The following is a 15,916-nucleotide window of genomic DNA, read 5'->3' as shown; positions in this document are numbered from 1 at the left end:
CATATATCGATGACACAGTATTGTAAATTTCCGAAGCACGTGAACAGAAATGCAACAAAACAGACTCGTCTGTTGTTTGCAGGTGTTAAAATTATCAGGTTTGTATGGCAAGTAATGCTACAAAATGTATTACATTGATTTTTATAGATAAATTGTTTGAACTGTTTTCTGAATCTCTTCAATTCAAATTAAATATTATTTGTCGGTCTATAAACTAAACAAATTCTTTAAAGTCGCAAGCTTAAACTGTCGTCTGTTAGTTATTCTTTTGATAATTCCGATTTGTAAAAAAAAATTAATTAAGAATGAAGACTATTAAGTGCTTGCTGTAAGCGACTTTTTAAACGTAAATATATAAAATAGCTCAAACCATTTACTATAATTAATAAAAAAAAAAACGATAATGAGTTCTTTTACATGTTTTCTTAGCTTCGACGAAGTTTGCAGACATTTTTCACTTTTTCAAAAGTGAACAGGTCTAACAACAATCTTCACTTTGTATTTAGGGTGCACAATGTCCTGTCATTTTAGCCATGTCAAAAGCTGCAGTTACTCTTAGCTTGTTTGCTAAAAATTTGTCAAACTGTAAAGCTAACAGCAGAAATTCAATTTCAGCAGCAAAGTTAGAAAACTGTCTGACCTCCAACAAGATATATAAGTAAAATATATATATTTCGTTATTTTACAAATTGGCTCGACTCGGGTCCGAACTGCACAGCAACAACAATAATAACCAGAACAGCAGAAGAAAAAACGATACAACAACAGAAGAGCAAATGTCTTGACAACGTCAGTGTTGTCTAGAGCCATAGAAGCGTTTGTTGTACTCGACTCCTTTAGATATTCGTTCATATGTAATTGATAAACAGGGTGCTGCAGTCAACATTACCGAAGTTATATTTAAGTAATAAGTTAATATCTACTAAATATGAGATTTCTTTATCGCATATGTTTATTATTTAGTGAATTCTTTAAAGTTCATTAATTAAAGCATTGTTTTCCACTACTATCAAAACATACTTTTTTTTTGGGATATACAGACAAAATATCTAAAAATTGTAATATCATAAGAATTTTTATTGTATTATACTGTGGTGAACTAATACCTACTGTACCCTGTATTTGAATGTGCTTATATAATATGTGCTTATATATAGTATGTCTCAGACTCATATGAGAGACGTGCCGAGTGGGGGTCACGATTTTCATTAGTTACATTTGCCCCAATGCGATGCGTAGACAGCATGAGAGAGACACTCATCGGAGGCATGTTGTCGCTGACTACGAGTACAATGTGAGGCGACAATGCCACAATTAGTTGCATAAACTCGTTCAACGCTGCTTCATAATGTTACTGAGGGCATTATCGCATAACTGTCATTGGCTTGTCTTGGGTTGTGAAACTAAAGATAGTTTCCAACCCATTGGCGCCATTTGGGGGTATAAAAATAGCTGCAAGGGTTGCGTTTGACTCAGAACAACAAATATTGATCAAACAATTTGACTTTGGGGTAGCTCGGTTCTACCCCCCTCTCGAGTATATTTGAGCGTATTTGGTAGTAATCGGGGTAGTGGTGGAGCATTTGAGAACCTGCAATATTTATGCGGGGCATTGGATGGTTTCTAGAAATGGCACAAAGCGCAGTTGTTACCTAGCCCAGCGATAGGTACAGTCGCATCCAATTGAAACGGTTTGAATAAATTCATAAACTTTCGGTTTCGATCGGATCATGTCCTCCAAGCTGCTTAGCTACTTAGCTAGTTAGTTAGTCGTTTAGTTAGTTAGTAAGAGTCGAGCAGCGTAGAAGGAGGCCGAGGACAACGGTTTTTTTGGCGCACTTAGCCAAAAAGCAACGCGTTTGCTCCGTGTGCAACGAATCAACACAACTTTACACTACATACCATACACAACACACAGCACACAAGACCCTACACCGTTCACAACAGGACACGAATCGAAAGGAACCCCATACCATGCCCATACACTGGGACTGGGATTGGGAGCACGAGCACGAGCACGAACACGGCGGAGCTCCTTTTCACTGGCCGCCGAGGAGGCATTGGTCAACGGGCGAGCCGAAATGCCGCCAGCGTCGCTACCATCTCTCCCACGACATGGACGTGTGCGCTCGGGATTTCCATCTGAGGGTGGACGACAGCGCCTGGTGTCACGGCTCGTGCCTGGTGGGCCGTGTGGTCATTGAGACGGGTACAGAGCCTGACTCGCTGGGTCGGGGTACATTCAAGGTGGTCTTGGACGTGCATCACTTCCAGTTGGCAGAGCTCACGGTGAAGGCCAAGAACAGCGACACCATCTGCGTGGAGGGCAAGCAGGCGGACGATCGAGCCGATAAGGGGCAGCTGTGCATTACACGCGAGTTTACGCGATGCTACAAGCTGCCCCGGCACTACGATGCCACACAGGCGCGTGCCACATTCTCGGCGGACGGCATACTTATGGTAACGGTGCCAGCACCACCCAAACTGGACGACGTGGAGCGTGTGGTGGACATTGAGCCCACTGGCAACTACTTTGGCAGCATTGCGGATCCCAGTGCATCCAAGGCCATTGAGCAGCAGGCAATTGACGATTCAGCTGATGGTGGCGAGGCTAATCCTGCTGGCACAGCGACGGACAAATGAAGCTGGCGACGTCTGGCGGTCGCGCGTACCTGGCGCCCACTCTGCAAGTGGAAGAAGCGTCTCCTGGGACGCGTGAAGACCGTCAGAGGCGGTCGTTGGACTTGAATGAAGCAAAACACAAGTATGACGAGCATTTGGATGTAATAGATGTAGCTGATGCAATGTCACGAAGACTTGACATAGCCAATGCACCTCTGCACCTGCTGGTGCCAGTAACTAGACTCACAATCCTTATTATAAACTATCCGAGCAAAAGTTAGTTAGTTACTTCGTTCTTGTTACAAAACACATAGTCAAATTGTTGAAAACGTTAACAAATATGGCCCCTAGAATCTATAACTATAACTTTGTATTTCTTAAGGATTTATGTCTTTGCTACTTTGATTCTGCTTAATGCCAATAAAGGACTTTATCGTAAACACTCTAAAAACGGACAGTCTCTACACAATTAATTTGTTTATAGAGATCTTAAATGTTTACTGCTGAATGCGCAGACTATTTTAACTTTATCTAGAAATAAACTCCGCTCTGTTGATGTGATTACCATTGTCAATCTAACACATTTGTGTCATATAAATCAAGAAAATGCCATAATTTGTGATACTTTTTTCAAATTGAGCTCTTTAAGAAGCTGTATGTAAGTGTAAATATCGTTTCCATACCTCGATTCATCTGTAATAATTCTGAAGTCCCTTGAGACGTGCGACAACCCTGTCACGTGTCATTTGATTAGCGTCAAATTTGAATAAAATTCACTAACACCTCAAGTCCTCTGCCGTAGGGCGAAGGTCTGGATAGATATAGCTCTCTCACAATTTGGGTAGACGCCCAAAACGCACATCAATAAAAATTGGGAAAGTCGAAAAAGGCAGCTGCTTGTCAGCAGAAAAGAAACAAAAATAGTAAGCAAATGCTGCTGCCGGTTTGACCCAAACAAAAAGGCAAATACCGCCATGATAACAATAACAAAATCCATCGTATGACAGCAATATGCCAAGGGGCAAATAATATAGCAAGCAGTTAAGGAGTTCTTGGGGAATGAAGAGGAATGGGAACTCCGAAATGTGGGGGCGTTTGCTATTTTCAATATATGGATTGTGTAGTTTGTTTGCTATAGCGGAGACAAGCGACACTTTAACATGCGAGCTGGCACTGTTTAGTTAAAGCTTTACATACCGCTGTTAGGCTTGTGCACTTTAACAGTAGACAGTTAAAGTGAAATTGTTGTTGCTCTGTAAAAAAGCCAATCAAGCCTTTGGCCATGTACCAGCTACCAAGTTCTGGCCAGTCTAGTTATGTGCAATTTTTGTCTTTGCTTTGGCTTTAGCAATTTAGTTGTTGAGACACGTTTTCTTGTTACGATTGTAATGAAATTTGTTACAACTTCAAGTGAATTGTGCGCCCCAGCCCAACAACAACAACAACATCAACAACAAAAACAGAAGAGAGCAAAAAAAAAAAAATGCTAGCGTCGGCGTCGCAGTCACGCAAAGGGCAACGACAACGGGACATCGGACAACAGAAGGAGAGACTGGAAGCGCGTCGCGTACTTTGTCATCGTTTTATTTTTATGCGTAGTTGCGTTTAATAAAGTTTTTATATGGGTCCTGGACAAGCCTATACATGTCACCCACACAAACACACACAGACTCTGTTTGTGTGTATTCGAATGCTGTGCTCTTGAATTTCGGCTCTGTGGTGTATCGTATATCGTATTTATAATCAAGTTACGATTATAGGAGCCTGCAGCTTTAATGCATTGGTCTAGGCCATCGGTCCGTAACACATTTTTATTCATATTTACGAGCATTCCACGGGCAACGCATAAAACATTCAGCAGAAAAGTAACTTCACAATTTCAATTTCCCACGCTATCACCGAACCGGGAAGGAGGGCCAGGAAAGTGGGCAAAGAATACAAGGAGAGTAAACACCTACCATACATGCCAATTTTATGAACTCATAAAACCATTGCGATGGATTTGTATTTGGAAGCCCGAAGGCCTTAGCGGTGCGCCTGATCATATAAAAATCTAATCCCTATTGCGTTTCCACCCTCTTTTCCTATGTCTTTCTATCCCTCTCTCTCTATCTCTCTTTTACCACCACTCTTTTAAAACAACTTGGCGCTCATCCAGTTGACAACGACCCAGATCGCTTACAGCTATTGTTGTCTTTATAGGTCTCCCACAAAAACATATGCCTTGAAACTATTTATGCATAGTGAACTTAAAAATAAACATAATTTTTCAGTTACACTGGCAAGGTGTGTGGCTTATTTTATTGTAACTTTTGTATACACTGGACTACTATTATTTATTACTTCTGAGTGTCTGAGGTGGCGAACTTTATTTACTTACAAAAATTTCTCCAATCTGCAAAAGTTACAGTTTAAGTTCAGCCATCTGAGTACCACTACTTTCGATTGATTTGCGATTATGGAATCGAGATTCCAGTCAGTCAACTTTATGACAAATTCCATTTCATGAACTGCATCTTTGTTAGTCTGTCAAAAATCACGGCAATCGCATCACAATTCTCGATTTGAATTGCTTTGCAAAGCGCTCATCCAACTCAGAAGACCACAGCAAGTGTTATTGGAATGCCAAATACACACACACATGCATACACTTTTATAAAACACATTCAGAGCAATGCATTTATAGTCAGCTGCCACAGCCCCCACAGTTACTACTAGTTTACAAATGCCGAACTACAACAAAAATTCTTTTGTAGCCGATGTGCCACAAATGGCATCACTAATAGAGATGATCACGTGTTCACTATATAGACTATTTCACTTCTTTGATGACAAATATTACAAAAAAAATTTGGACAGTTTTTAAATAATATAATGACAAATGGTTTGAATATTGAACCTTCACCGGAATAGCAAAGCTAACGGCAATACTAATGGCAAAAACAATACCCATTCAATAGATTTGATTTCATTATTTATTTATTTTTTTTAAAAAAGGTTTCCTATTTTTCTCAAACTGTAATATTTTATAATTACAAATTCCACCTTTCAGCAGCAAATTCTTGTTTACAAGAATGCCAAATATCAGTCTTAAATAATAGATTTTAAAATTTCGATAAAATAATGAAATTTAGCGTGAAAGAATAGTTTGAGAGAAACTAATTTGTTTGTGTACTATACATTTACTTTATATTTTCAAGTTTTAAATGAGCAATAACAGGACAACTAACATTTTCGTACATTTTATTTGGCGTACTATTTTTGGTATATTTAAAGGTTAGAAGTGCGGTCACATTGTTGCCAGTACAATCCTTCTGACACCCGCCATAAATTTCAAATTCTCACGTGTGCATCTCTGTTGTTTGTGGGTTCCGTTAGCTGTTAACTGTTGCTGTTGTTAGTCGTTTTATCTTCTGTTGGTAGCGTTCACGAATGTAGGTGCTTGTGTGTGTGTTTAGTAGTATGTAATTGTATTAGTCGAGAAGTAACCAGCACTAAGGCTGCTTCCTGTGCGTCATCGCTACATTTGTTGTTGTTGTTGGTGTTGCTCATTTGCAGTAAACGAGGACAGAGCTTTGCTGTTTTTGTGGTTGCCGTTGCTAGCGTTGCTGGTGCTGCATTTAAGCGTTACGCACTTCCTGCACAGAATGTTATTACTTCCGTTGCCGTTTAATTGATTTTGAAGGTGCGTTGCCAGCGACGAACATGGAAACAGGCAGGCGCAGGCACTGGCAAAATCTTGTGCCGTTAGCCATTAGCAAATTGTAGGTTAAGTGCTTTGTATGCTCGGCAATGCCACGCCTCATACACAGCAGCTTCCTGGACCTCACATTGCTGCGAACGCAGCTTGGGCCATTGCACCTGTGCTGTGGTTTAAAGTCCTCTCTACCTCCACTTCACTTCCACCTTCACTCCCACTCCCACTCTTACTCCATATGCTATAAACCGCACTTTCGCTTTGTGCGGTTTTTGGCCACTTTTTCAATGTTATGAAGCTGTTATCCTTGCTGCCAACGTTATCCATGCGTAAAAGTTATTAGTGGAATGCACTCACTAAGCATGCGGCTCCATCCAGTTGAACAGGGGCAATCTGTAAAAGGCGGGGAGGGGAATGGTGACAGCCTGGGCTGGCTGCAAAGCCTGTTTGTTTGCTACCAAAAACCTCAAACAGCACTTAAGTTGTTGCCAACTGCAAGAGTTTGGTTTTGGTTTTGCAATGGGATTTACTTGAAGGCTCCTCCCCAGTCTCTCTTGCCCTCCACAACTTACCACGCTCTTACTGCATCTCGGTTAAGTGGCAGTGTGGGGCAAGTGGCAGACAGGCAACTGGCAACTGGCAACTAAGCACCTTCTATCTGCCAGACACAGCTCAGCATATTTTAATTATTTACCTTGATTGCAACTTTATCAAATGCTTATGAACGCAACTTTTCTTATACTGTTGCCAAGCGCGGTGAACTACAAAGAGTCTCGGATTTCATATACGCAGATTAAAAGTGGGAAATTAGGGATGGGAAATCAATAAGCGACTTCTAAAAGTCTCCTTTATAAACTCTTTTACCATAGTTCCAAGGTGTTTGATTGCACACTCAATAAATAAAATTTACCATTAGTTTTTCCGATTAATTTATTCTCACAGGTACTCGAGTTTTTGTTCGTCTCCAATCTAATTAACGCGCCGTCTATCCAATCAACGTACTCGTATACTTTTTAGATAAATCAAAGCAAAACATTCATTGACTTTCTGCCTCGGGGAATGCTGCAAGCTTGCCAGCCAATATTGCGACCCATTTATGCATGCAACCAAATCCAAATTTGAATTTAGCAACAATGCCACTGATGCGGCATCGAAAACATTTTGAAAAACATTCGCGAATGAATCATGTTGCCTGCTAATTGACTACGAACCACAGCATCCGCGATTGTTTTCACATTAGCCATGATTTTTCACACACACTCGCATACACCATCTACTCTTTTAGCCCCCAAATGATAAGTGAGCCGCTATTAGTGGGTCAATTAGCGGGGGAGTTGCATCTGCTCCAATTCATTTGGTCTGTGTGTTTGTTGGGTGTGAAAATGTGAATCTGACACAAGTGCAAAAGCGAAAGTGGTCTGTGCTAATTAGCCAAGCTAGTACTTACGTAACCCGTCTATCAGCAGATCGACTAACACAAACTATACCCGGAATTTCGATCGTTGCAGGGAGATCTGGACTACGGTATTACCACCGGAAACAAAAGATGTATACACGGCCATTCTGGGCGTTACTAAAGCCAGTCGAATTGATGAAGGAGTCTATAGCTGCAAGGTAAGTTTTATTATACTTTTTTCAATTTAAATCTCTGCATTCACTTGCTAAGGATCGACTCTATTAAAAATATTCAGTTATTTTTGGGGAAAATTAATATTAGACATTTAGGCCGTAAAGTAAATGATCAATTTCCCAAATAATTTGATTTATAGGCCAGACAGTCTGAAGCTAACCCTACTAATCGAATTACCAACTGATTTACTGATTTATAACTTACTTCCCCTTCATGAGTCTTTGTGGGCTTCACAAGCAGGTCTACATAAGGCCTTTCACTAAATGTCAATGGCATAAAAAAATCCCACCTCAAAGCCATAAACATGTTGTTCATATTTAGTGATAGGAGAGAGCTATAGAACAGCAGTTCCTAAATGTGGCTCCACATCTTGGTCTTGTTGTGGCATTTCTCGTACATGTCAATATTTTTTACAAGCCATTTGCGTAATTTGTTATTTGGCAAGCCATAAACAAAAATGGTTACCGGCCCGTCGGCTTTTTAGGTTTAATGGCCTGGAACAGTTTAAAGACTTAGTAAGTGCGACTAAGTAACGGAACAGAGAGACTGCTGAAAATCCTCAGCAGTTAAACAAAATGTTTAAATCCCATAGATTAAAATTTTATTTGCAGACTTAGAACCTTGCAATCAAAATAACCCACATTTAAGTGATTGAAACTCTCGTTGTGTTTTTCTTTTTAATTTTTTTCTGTTTCTCACTTCTGTTGGTTTATTTTAATTTGGCTAATTAAGAGCGTTGGCGTGTAGGAAACAGAAACGGAAACAGCGAAAAGTTAAAAGTAATTTTGTGGCATTTTAGGAGAATCTTTTTTATTTTATTTTTAACTGCCTGTTTGTGATTTAATGCCAACAAAAAGTGGGTCTGGCTGACTGGCTCTGTTGATATGCCAGCTTAAAGCTTGGAATTAAACTGATTAGATAAAAGTTTCAACGGAATCCACAAATTACCAGCAAATCCAAACTGAATTAACAGCAATAACGAGTAAGATTAAAAAAGAAATTGTTGCATGAAGCAATAAAAAGACAATTTAATTGAATTTGTGAATATTCACTTGCTGGCAACTGAAAAAACGAAACATGCAGATATCTTTTCAGGGGTTTGTTCAAAGGTCTTTAAGATGTCATCGCGCTTTATAACTACATAAAAGACAAGCCTATGGTACCTCAAAAACACCAAATATTAATGACTATTGAATTCTTTTCATGATAATGCTTAACTTTTTTTTACATTAGTAAACTTTTCGACTCCAATATTATTTACACATTGTTGTAAAAGTGTGATTACTTATATTTAGAATAATTTGGATTCAAGCAAACGTTCCATTTATAATTAACTTAAATTCATTGCGCATAAACTTTAAAATATTGAAAAAGTTTTCACTGGACAGTGTGCAAAAAAACTGAATAAATTTATTTGGTGAGAATATACAATCCTTAATAAATTGCACAAAAAGTTGTTGCATGTCCTGCGAACTGCTGCAAGGTGCCCCTGCTCTAGTGCCCTGCTTTGGTGTTGTAGTGCAAGTGCAGCAACAGTAGCAGCAGTATTCCTTGAGCTGCAATCTCAAGTCGCTGCCATAAATTTTCTTACTTTAAGACCGCAAAGAGCATCAAGAGCAGCAGCTGTTGCTTGCAGAGGAGAGACCACAGAGCTAACGAGCGAAGATTTTCTTAAAGCCCAGAACCAATTGTATTTAATGCGCTGTCCGAGCGTTCCAAGGGGGATTTCGTTTGCTTTTCTCCCGCTGTATGAGTCCCCCAGCACTGTTTTGAGGGCTGTCGCTTTGTGCCTTTGGTTCGCCTAGTGCCAGCTTCTCGCTATTCCACTTATTGCTGTATGGACCACGTAATGACGCCATCAGATCAAAGGCAAAAATACTGAATTCGACGCTGTTGCTTTTGCTTTTGCTATTGCTGTTGCGGCCCAAGTGAAGAGGAGTGGGTAGAGGAAGAGGAGTGGAAGCGGCCTCTTGGCAACTGTTGGCAGCTGCTACAAGAATTGCACGTTAATCAGCGGACTGTGCTCGCCATCTCTCTCCTCTGATTTTTTCTCCTCTTTTTTGCTTTCTCAGCGGACAAGCTTAATGCACAATCCCCAAAGGTTAATATTTGCCGTCTTGAAGCTGTAAAGCATAAATCCTTTTCAATAAGATGCGCCCCAAGGTGCGAGTGCTATGCAGCATGTCAATAATGTGCGTGCATGTGTGTGGTATATGTGTGTGTGTGGCACTTCGTGTCGTCCATTATGCACCAGGGACTCCATCATCATATTCATATACGAGGGAAAGAACGATAACTTGAGTCGGTACATAAGAAAATACCCTCGGGCTGTAAGCGCAGTCATTATTTATTTATTGATATCAACTTGCAATTAGTTCATTACCTTCAGGGGCTTGCCGCCCTTAGGCTTAACTGCAGTTCGTCCAATTAATCTCATCGATTGTGTGTCTGTCACGTCCATTGATTTATGTCCGATTTATGTGCTTGTAACACGACACTTTACACGGTTTAAAGTCCCTATAAGCCGTCAATTGAGTACGGCATTAAATTCATACGGGATCGATCTACAACACTACATTCTTCAATACCTCACTTAACTGCCACGGCGCCAATCATTGTAATGCGAAGTCATTGTTATACAAGCAACACTTTTTTATGAGGAGCCGTAATGTTGAGTGTTTTAATTTTATTTGCTATGAATTTCGGTAACTACAATATTTTAATTGTAATTGAGCTCATATATACATATGTAAGTAGTGGGATTGGTACAGAGAAGTATATCGTTGGCATTATCCTTGGTGACATGCACTTTTCAGTTCGTAAAGACGCTTTTATCTGCCGACTATAAAAGGGAACCATTTTGGCGCATCAGCATCATTAACATTGGAAATTTTGTGGCACAAGTGTTGTGGCATGCCACCATCTACTATAGCGATTTTTATTGACTGCAGAGAGACACAGAGACTTAGAGAAAGGGGACAAGGTGGTGATGGTTGGAGTTAGGACTAAATGACATTAGCCATACTCGTACAATGTGCTGTTTAACGACTTCGACTGTTAATGAGACGCAACTTTGAGCTTCAGTCTTCAGACTTGGGCAATAAAATCACATTTGGGCCATAAAAAATTGTATGCTCGCTGTCGTTGTCGCTGTCGCTGTCACAGCTGATGAGGTTTGTGGCTAAATGAGTTAATTGCCAATTGGATTTTGTGACTGGCAAAGATTTGTTGACGTTGCAGGGTCGTAAAGTGCGGGGCCATTGCGCCATTTTTTGATTCGTGCCACAAATTTAAAACAGCAACTTCAAATGGGCAAATGCTCGAATGCCGTAAAGCAGCAACTTAAGAGTAACAATCTTTTGAATTGCTGCTTCCCCAAATGCTCAGCTCTGTCTATCAAATGTTTCCGGCTCAGTTGCAACAAAGTGCCAGACACAGACACACATCCAGACATAGACACTTGCAACAGATACACCAATACCATCAACAGCATCGACGGCAAATGCATGCCACATGCCACATGCCACATGCCACATACCGGCAATGAGGAGCCCCGAGGTGTGATCCTGACGTCGCTGCTCGTTAGTTTGTCTGCTTTTTTAAATTTGAAACGGATGTAAGGCCCCAGTCCTCCCAACCAATTGTGAGCAACTGCAACAACATCATCATCATCATCATCAGCATTATACTAATGTCGAACTCTGCAGGGCTATGACTCCATTGCCATCTTCCCTTTCATCTAAACCCACCGACATTCTATTCCCTGAGAGCAGCACGAGCAGACGCAAAAGTTTTGTTTTTTCTGTACCCTTCCTCCCACGCACACACGCAAACACACATTTATGCAACATGTTTGTGCCACATGACACAGTTGAGCTTTAAGTAGCTATGGAGGCAAACACACCAGCCAGACACCGCAACAAAATCATGTTATCCTTATTTGAAAACGCCCTCTAAAAGGCTTACCAGTCCATTTAGCACAGACTGCGCGCAATCAGCCAAAGTCATATCCAATCAGCAGACAATGTGTTCGCTTTTTAGCCTGGCTAACAACAGTCCAGACAGCTGGCGAGAGCCAGTGCCAGTGTATTAAATTCAAGCATGTGCTTCGAGCAAACAACCAACAATCGTTGACATAAGGCACACACGTATTGTTAAAGGACAGTTGACTTGCGCCTGCTTCAACTGTTCCTGATGCTCCTGTTGCTGTTGTCATTGCTGTTATTTATCAGGTCCATCGAGAGCCAGCAGTAATGCACGTCGCACAGTGGGCTGCACTGTAAATGACATAAAAAGGGCATCATTTTCAATAATGTAGCTTATACAAATAAAATAAATTATATTATGTTCCATACATTGTTTTAATTAATCTTTTTTTTTATATTACCAAAATCACTTATTATACCCGCTACCCATAGAGGAGAAGGGTATTATAACTTTGTGCCAGCAGGAAATGTATGTAAAGTATATACATATATTCTTAATCAGCATCAACAGCCGAGACGATCTAGACCATGTCCATGTTCATCTGTCCGTCTGTCCGTATGAACACCTAGAGCTCAGAGACTATAAGAGTTAGAGCAATAATTTTTTTTTGACAGCATTTAAAGCATTATTAAAGAAATATAGTACTTCTGTATGGGCAAAAACGCCTACTTACTAGGGGCTTTAGTTGCTTTGGCTGACAATCTGATATATTTCGCCGCGGTATTATGAATGCGGTACTATATATATGTGGGATTGGTTTTATGTTAATGTTTATTTATTATTCCATAAGTTTAATCCTTAATTATTATTGTATTTAGTTTATTGATTAATTAAATTATTTTAATATATTCGTTGCGGTCGTCGTTAGCACGTCTTGCTTTTTTCGTCGTCGTCACAAAAAGATATATTTTAAGTATATTCTATCGACTTCCTTCTCAATCGATACTACTTTCTTCCTATCATCGATAGGTGGATAGATTGGCATTGCCAGACCCATTTCCACATATATATATACCAAATATATCATTTGGTATATTGTTAGTACTTCTTAGTATTTATTTTGAGAATAATACCGCAATATTTTGCTTTTATTCAAAATGGGTAGCGGGTATCTCACAGTCGAGCACCCTCGACTGTCGCATTCTTACTTGTTTTTTTTGTAAAAATGTTTAGATATTGCAAAAAATATTTCTGATAGTTGCCATTTTTGTATCAATTGTTGTTTTCTATGATTAATTTCAACTTTCCTTTTTTCCTGTATCCTCACATTTCCCCTTAACTGGGCATGCATTCTTTATTCCAATATGATTGAGTCCTTTGTCATGATTTAGATCTTATATAGGCTTATTCAAAGACGTAATGAGTAAAATCTTGATGTTGGTAAGCCTGGGTTAATATGTTATTAAAGCTTTGTCCGGAGCTAAAGGCGATTGATCTATTTTTATACCCGCTACCCATAGGGTAAGACAATCTGGTATATTTAGCACACTCTATGGTATACATATTTCGAATGCAGTACTGCACCGATTTGAGCACTTTTGAAGTATATCAATTTGGTATACTTTAAGAATAATACCGCACTGTTTTGTTCTTATATTAAATGGATAAACGGTATGTCACAGTCGAGCATACTCGACTGTAGCTTTCTTACTTGATTCATGATTTGTTTTTAATAATGAGACACTTTTGTTTACTATTAACATTCTAATGTTATTCAACTATGTTAAATGAAAATTGAGTGATATATCGAATAAGACGCAACTGCTTTTTCAACATCTGTTTTCTGATCTTTGCAGGTCACCGATTGGGGAGTGGAGCAGTGTCGCTCATTGCATATCCACATCAAGTCGCCACCTCGACTGCGGGTGGATCCTGCGAGTGTAACGCTGCAGCGTGGTGACTCGCTGCGAGTGCGTTGCCTCTCGCCTGGCAATGATGACATCAAGCGCTATGCTCAGCTGGGCTACAGCTGGACGCGGAATGGCGTGCTCTTTCAGTCGGATGCCGCGACAGCCATGTGGGAGGATCTCTATCCGGATGGCAGCATATTGAAGATCAACAACATACAAAAGTCCGCAGAGTACGCGTGTCTGGTGTCCAATAGTGTGCGACCCGTGACAAGGAGTGTCTACATCAATGTCATTGAGCGCAATGCAGTCCACGTGTGCCTGGCAGAGTCCAGCTATGGGGTCCACTGGCCCACCAGTGCACCCGGTGCTCCCATTATCACTGACTGTCCTCGCGGCTACGAGGGACACTCGCGACGCATCTGCGAACAGCGGGATGCCGGCAACTCCAGCTGGCTGTTGCCTGACTTCTCTAGCTGTGTGAGGGATGAGTTGTTGCTCATCTACAATCGGTTCCGAGCTCTGAGCGCTGGATTTCAGCAGACCAATTCGTCAAATATATTAAAGGCTTGCTTTGACTACACCCTGCAGCGAAGGCATAACTTTCTGCCGGGCGAGGCGAGTTTCCTCATCGACATGCTGCATGAGGTGAGCGCAGAACTGAAGAAATCTGAAAAGGGCCGAAAGGGTAAATCTAGCGGAGCGAATAGTTCAACTAAAGTTTGCGCTCTTCCTAGCAATTCTCGTGATTTCCGATTGAGCGCCTGAGCTACTTTGTCTTGAGAAAACTGTATAATATCACGAGGGAGGAAAAGTTGTTGCCTCAAGTAGTATTCGTAGTAGGTTCGCATTCGCCAAATTCAATTTTGAACAAGTATCGCGTCTTGGGATGCACTGCAAAGATGAAACTCCAACTTGAGCACTTTTAAGACTTTGCTGGGATGGGAATGAGACAAGTGCAAAGAGCTCAAAGCGTTACAAACATCTTGTACTCTTACCTGAGGCTCGGCCTGAGCCTGGACGTTAAGATGCCTCATCCACAAGCACTTATGCAGGGGTTTTTTGGCAGAAACTATTTTTACACGCAAATGAATGCAAAAGCTGGCAGAAGCTGGCGAGGCGACTGGCAATTTTTCACACAATTTTCAGAGCCAACTTATGGTAGAGTGAAAGAAGAAAAGTTTTCCTCCTCTTTCGGCCGCTTGGCAACAATTTTTCATTTTAATGCGCACACAAATTTCCCGCCTAACGAATGGGCTTTGGGCAATGGGCAATGGAAGAGTGACTCTTATGTTGTGCGCTGTGCTTCCACCTTTTTGGTCCACTTGTTCAACACTCAAGCTCACACTCGTATTTCTTTGACTATTTTGCAGCTCGACACCTATTTGCAATTGAAAGGCACACAATTGGAGCGTGAGATGGCTGCGGAGATAATACTCCGCATTCTGGACAAAGTCATGCAGAATGCACAATCCCTGAACAGTCAACAGGTGAGACCACAACACTGCACTACACTAGAGTATATAGTTCAAGTCAGCATTAAGTCTATACTTGTCTGTGCATGCACAGACATGCTCGCGCATGTACAGTATGTACTTCCCAACGCACATAAATTATGTGAAAAGAGCGGCAGTCGAGCGAGTTTCGGGTGCCATAATTTATAACCTACAGCCATATTCAATATTTGCCAGACTGGTTTGCGGCTCTTTCCAGATTTATTACACGCTCATACACATTTAAGGGCCTAAATTGGACTGCGCTCTGCGGTACTACACACATTTATAGTATAGTACAACGATGTGTGTGTGAGGTGGTGTGGGGTGTGTTGGGGTGTGTGTAATACGAGTCGCATTTTTCACTGGTTTTACTTTTATTTAGCATGTAGTTGGGGTTTGTCATTGGGCCGCAATTTACATTTGTCTACCGCAATTCGAACTACGACTAAACCAGCCACAGAATTGATACTCATGTTTGCTGGTAATAAATACCTTCGGCAGAAGCCATGTATTTTGTGGCTTGAAAGGCCAATTTGTTGGCAAGCATCTTGCTAAATTTTACTTGAAGTATTGAATGATTCAACGATGGTGTTGTAGGTGAAAATAATACTACCTAACAGCAATCAACGTAATGCTA

General features: G+C 40.7%; 2 protein-coding genes across 5 annotated transcripts in view; both read left to right on the top strand.

The window, feature by feature from the left end:
- LOC132783610 (uncharacterized) overlaps positions 1–15,916 on the top strand; it is a 177,997-nt gene that overhangs the window by 137,330 nt on the left and 24,751 nt on the right. For all 4 annotated transcript variants that reach the window (XM_060788880.1, XM_060788881.1, XM_060788882.1 and 1 more), the window contains 3 exons: positions 7,828–7,933; positions 13,733–14,431; positions 15,157–15,273. In XM_060788880.1, coding sequence (XP_060644863.1) covers positions 7,828–7,933; positions 13,733–14,431; positions 15,157–15,273 — 922 coding nt within the window. The remainder of the gene's footprint in view (positions 1–7,827; positions 7,934–13,732; positions 14,432–15,156; positions 15,274–15,916) is intronic.
- On the top strand, positions 1,663–3,106 carry LOC132793776 (heat shock protein 23). The gene has a single exon (XM_060803858.1). It carries the CDS (start codon positions 1,975–1,977, stop codon positions 2,641–2,643), a length of 669 nt encoding a protein of 222 aa, XP_060659841.1. The 5' UTR covers positions 1,663–1,974; the 3' UTR covers positions 2,644–3,106.

Source organism: Drosophila nasuta, chromosome 2L (assembly GCF_023558535.2).
Source record: "Drosophila nasuta strain 15112-1781.00 chromosome 2L, ASM2355853v1, whole genome shotgun sequence".
NCBI lineage: Eukaryota > Metazoa > Arthropoda > Insecta > Diptera > Drosophilidae > Drosophila > Drosophila nasuta.
Note: the sequence above shows the minus strand (reverse complement) of the source record. Positions and strands in the feature narration are given on the sequence as shown.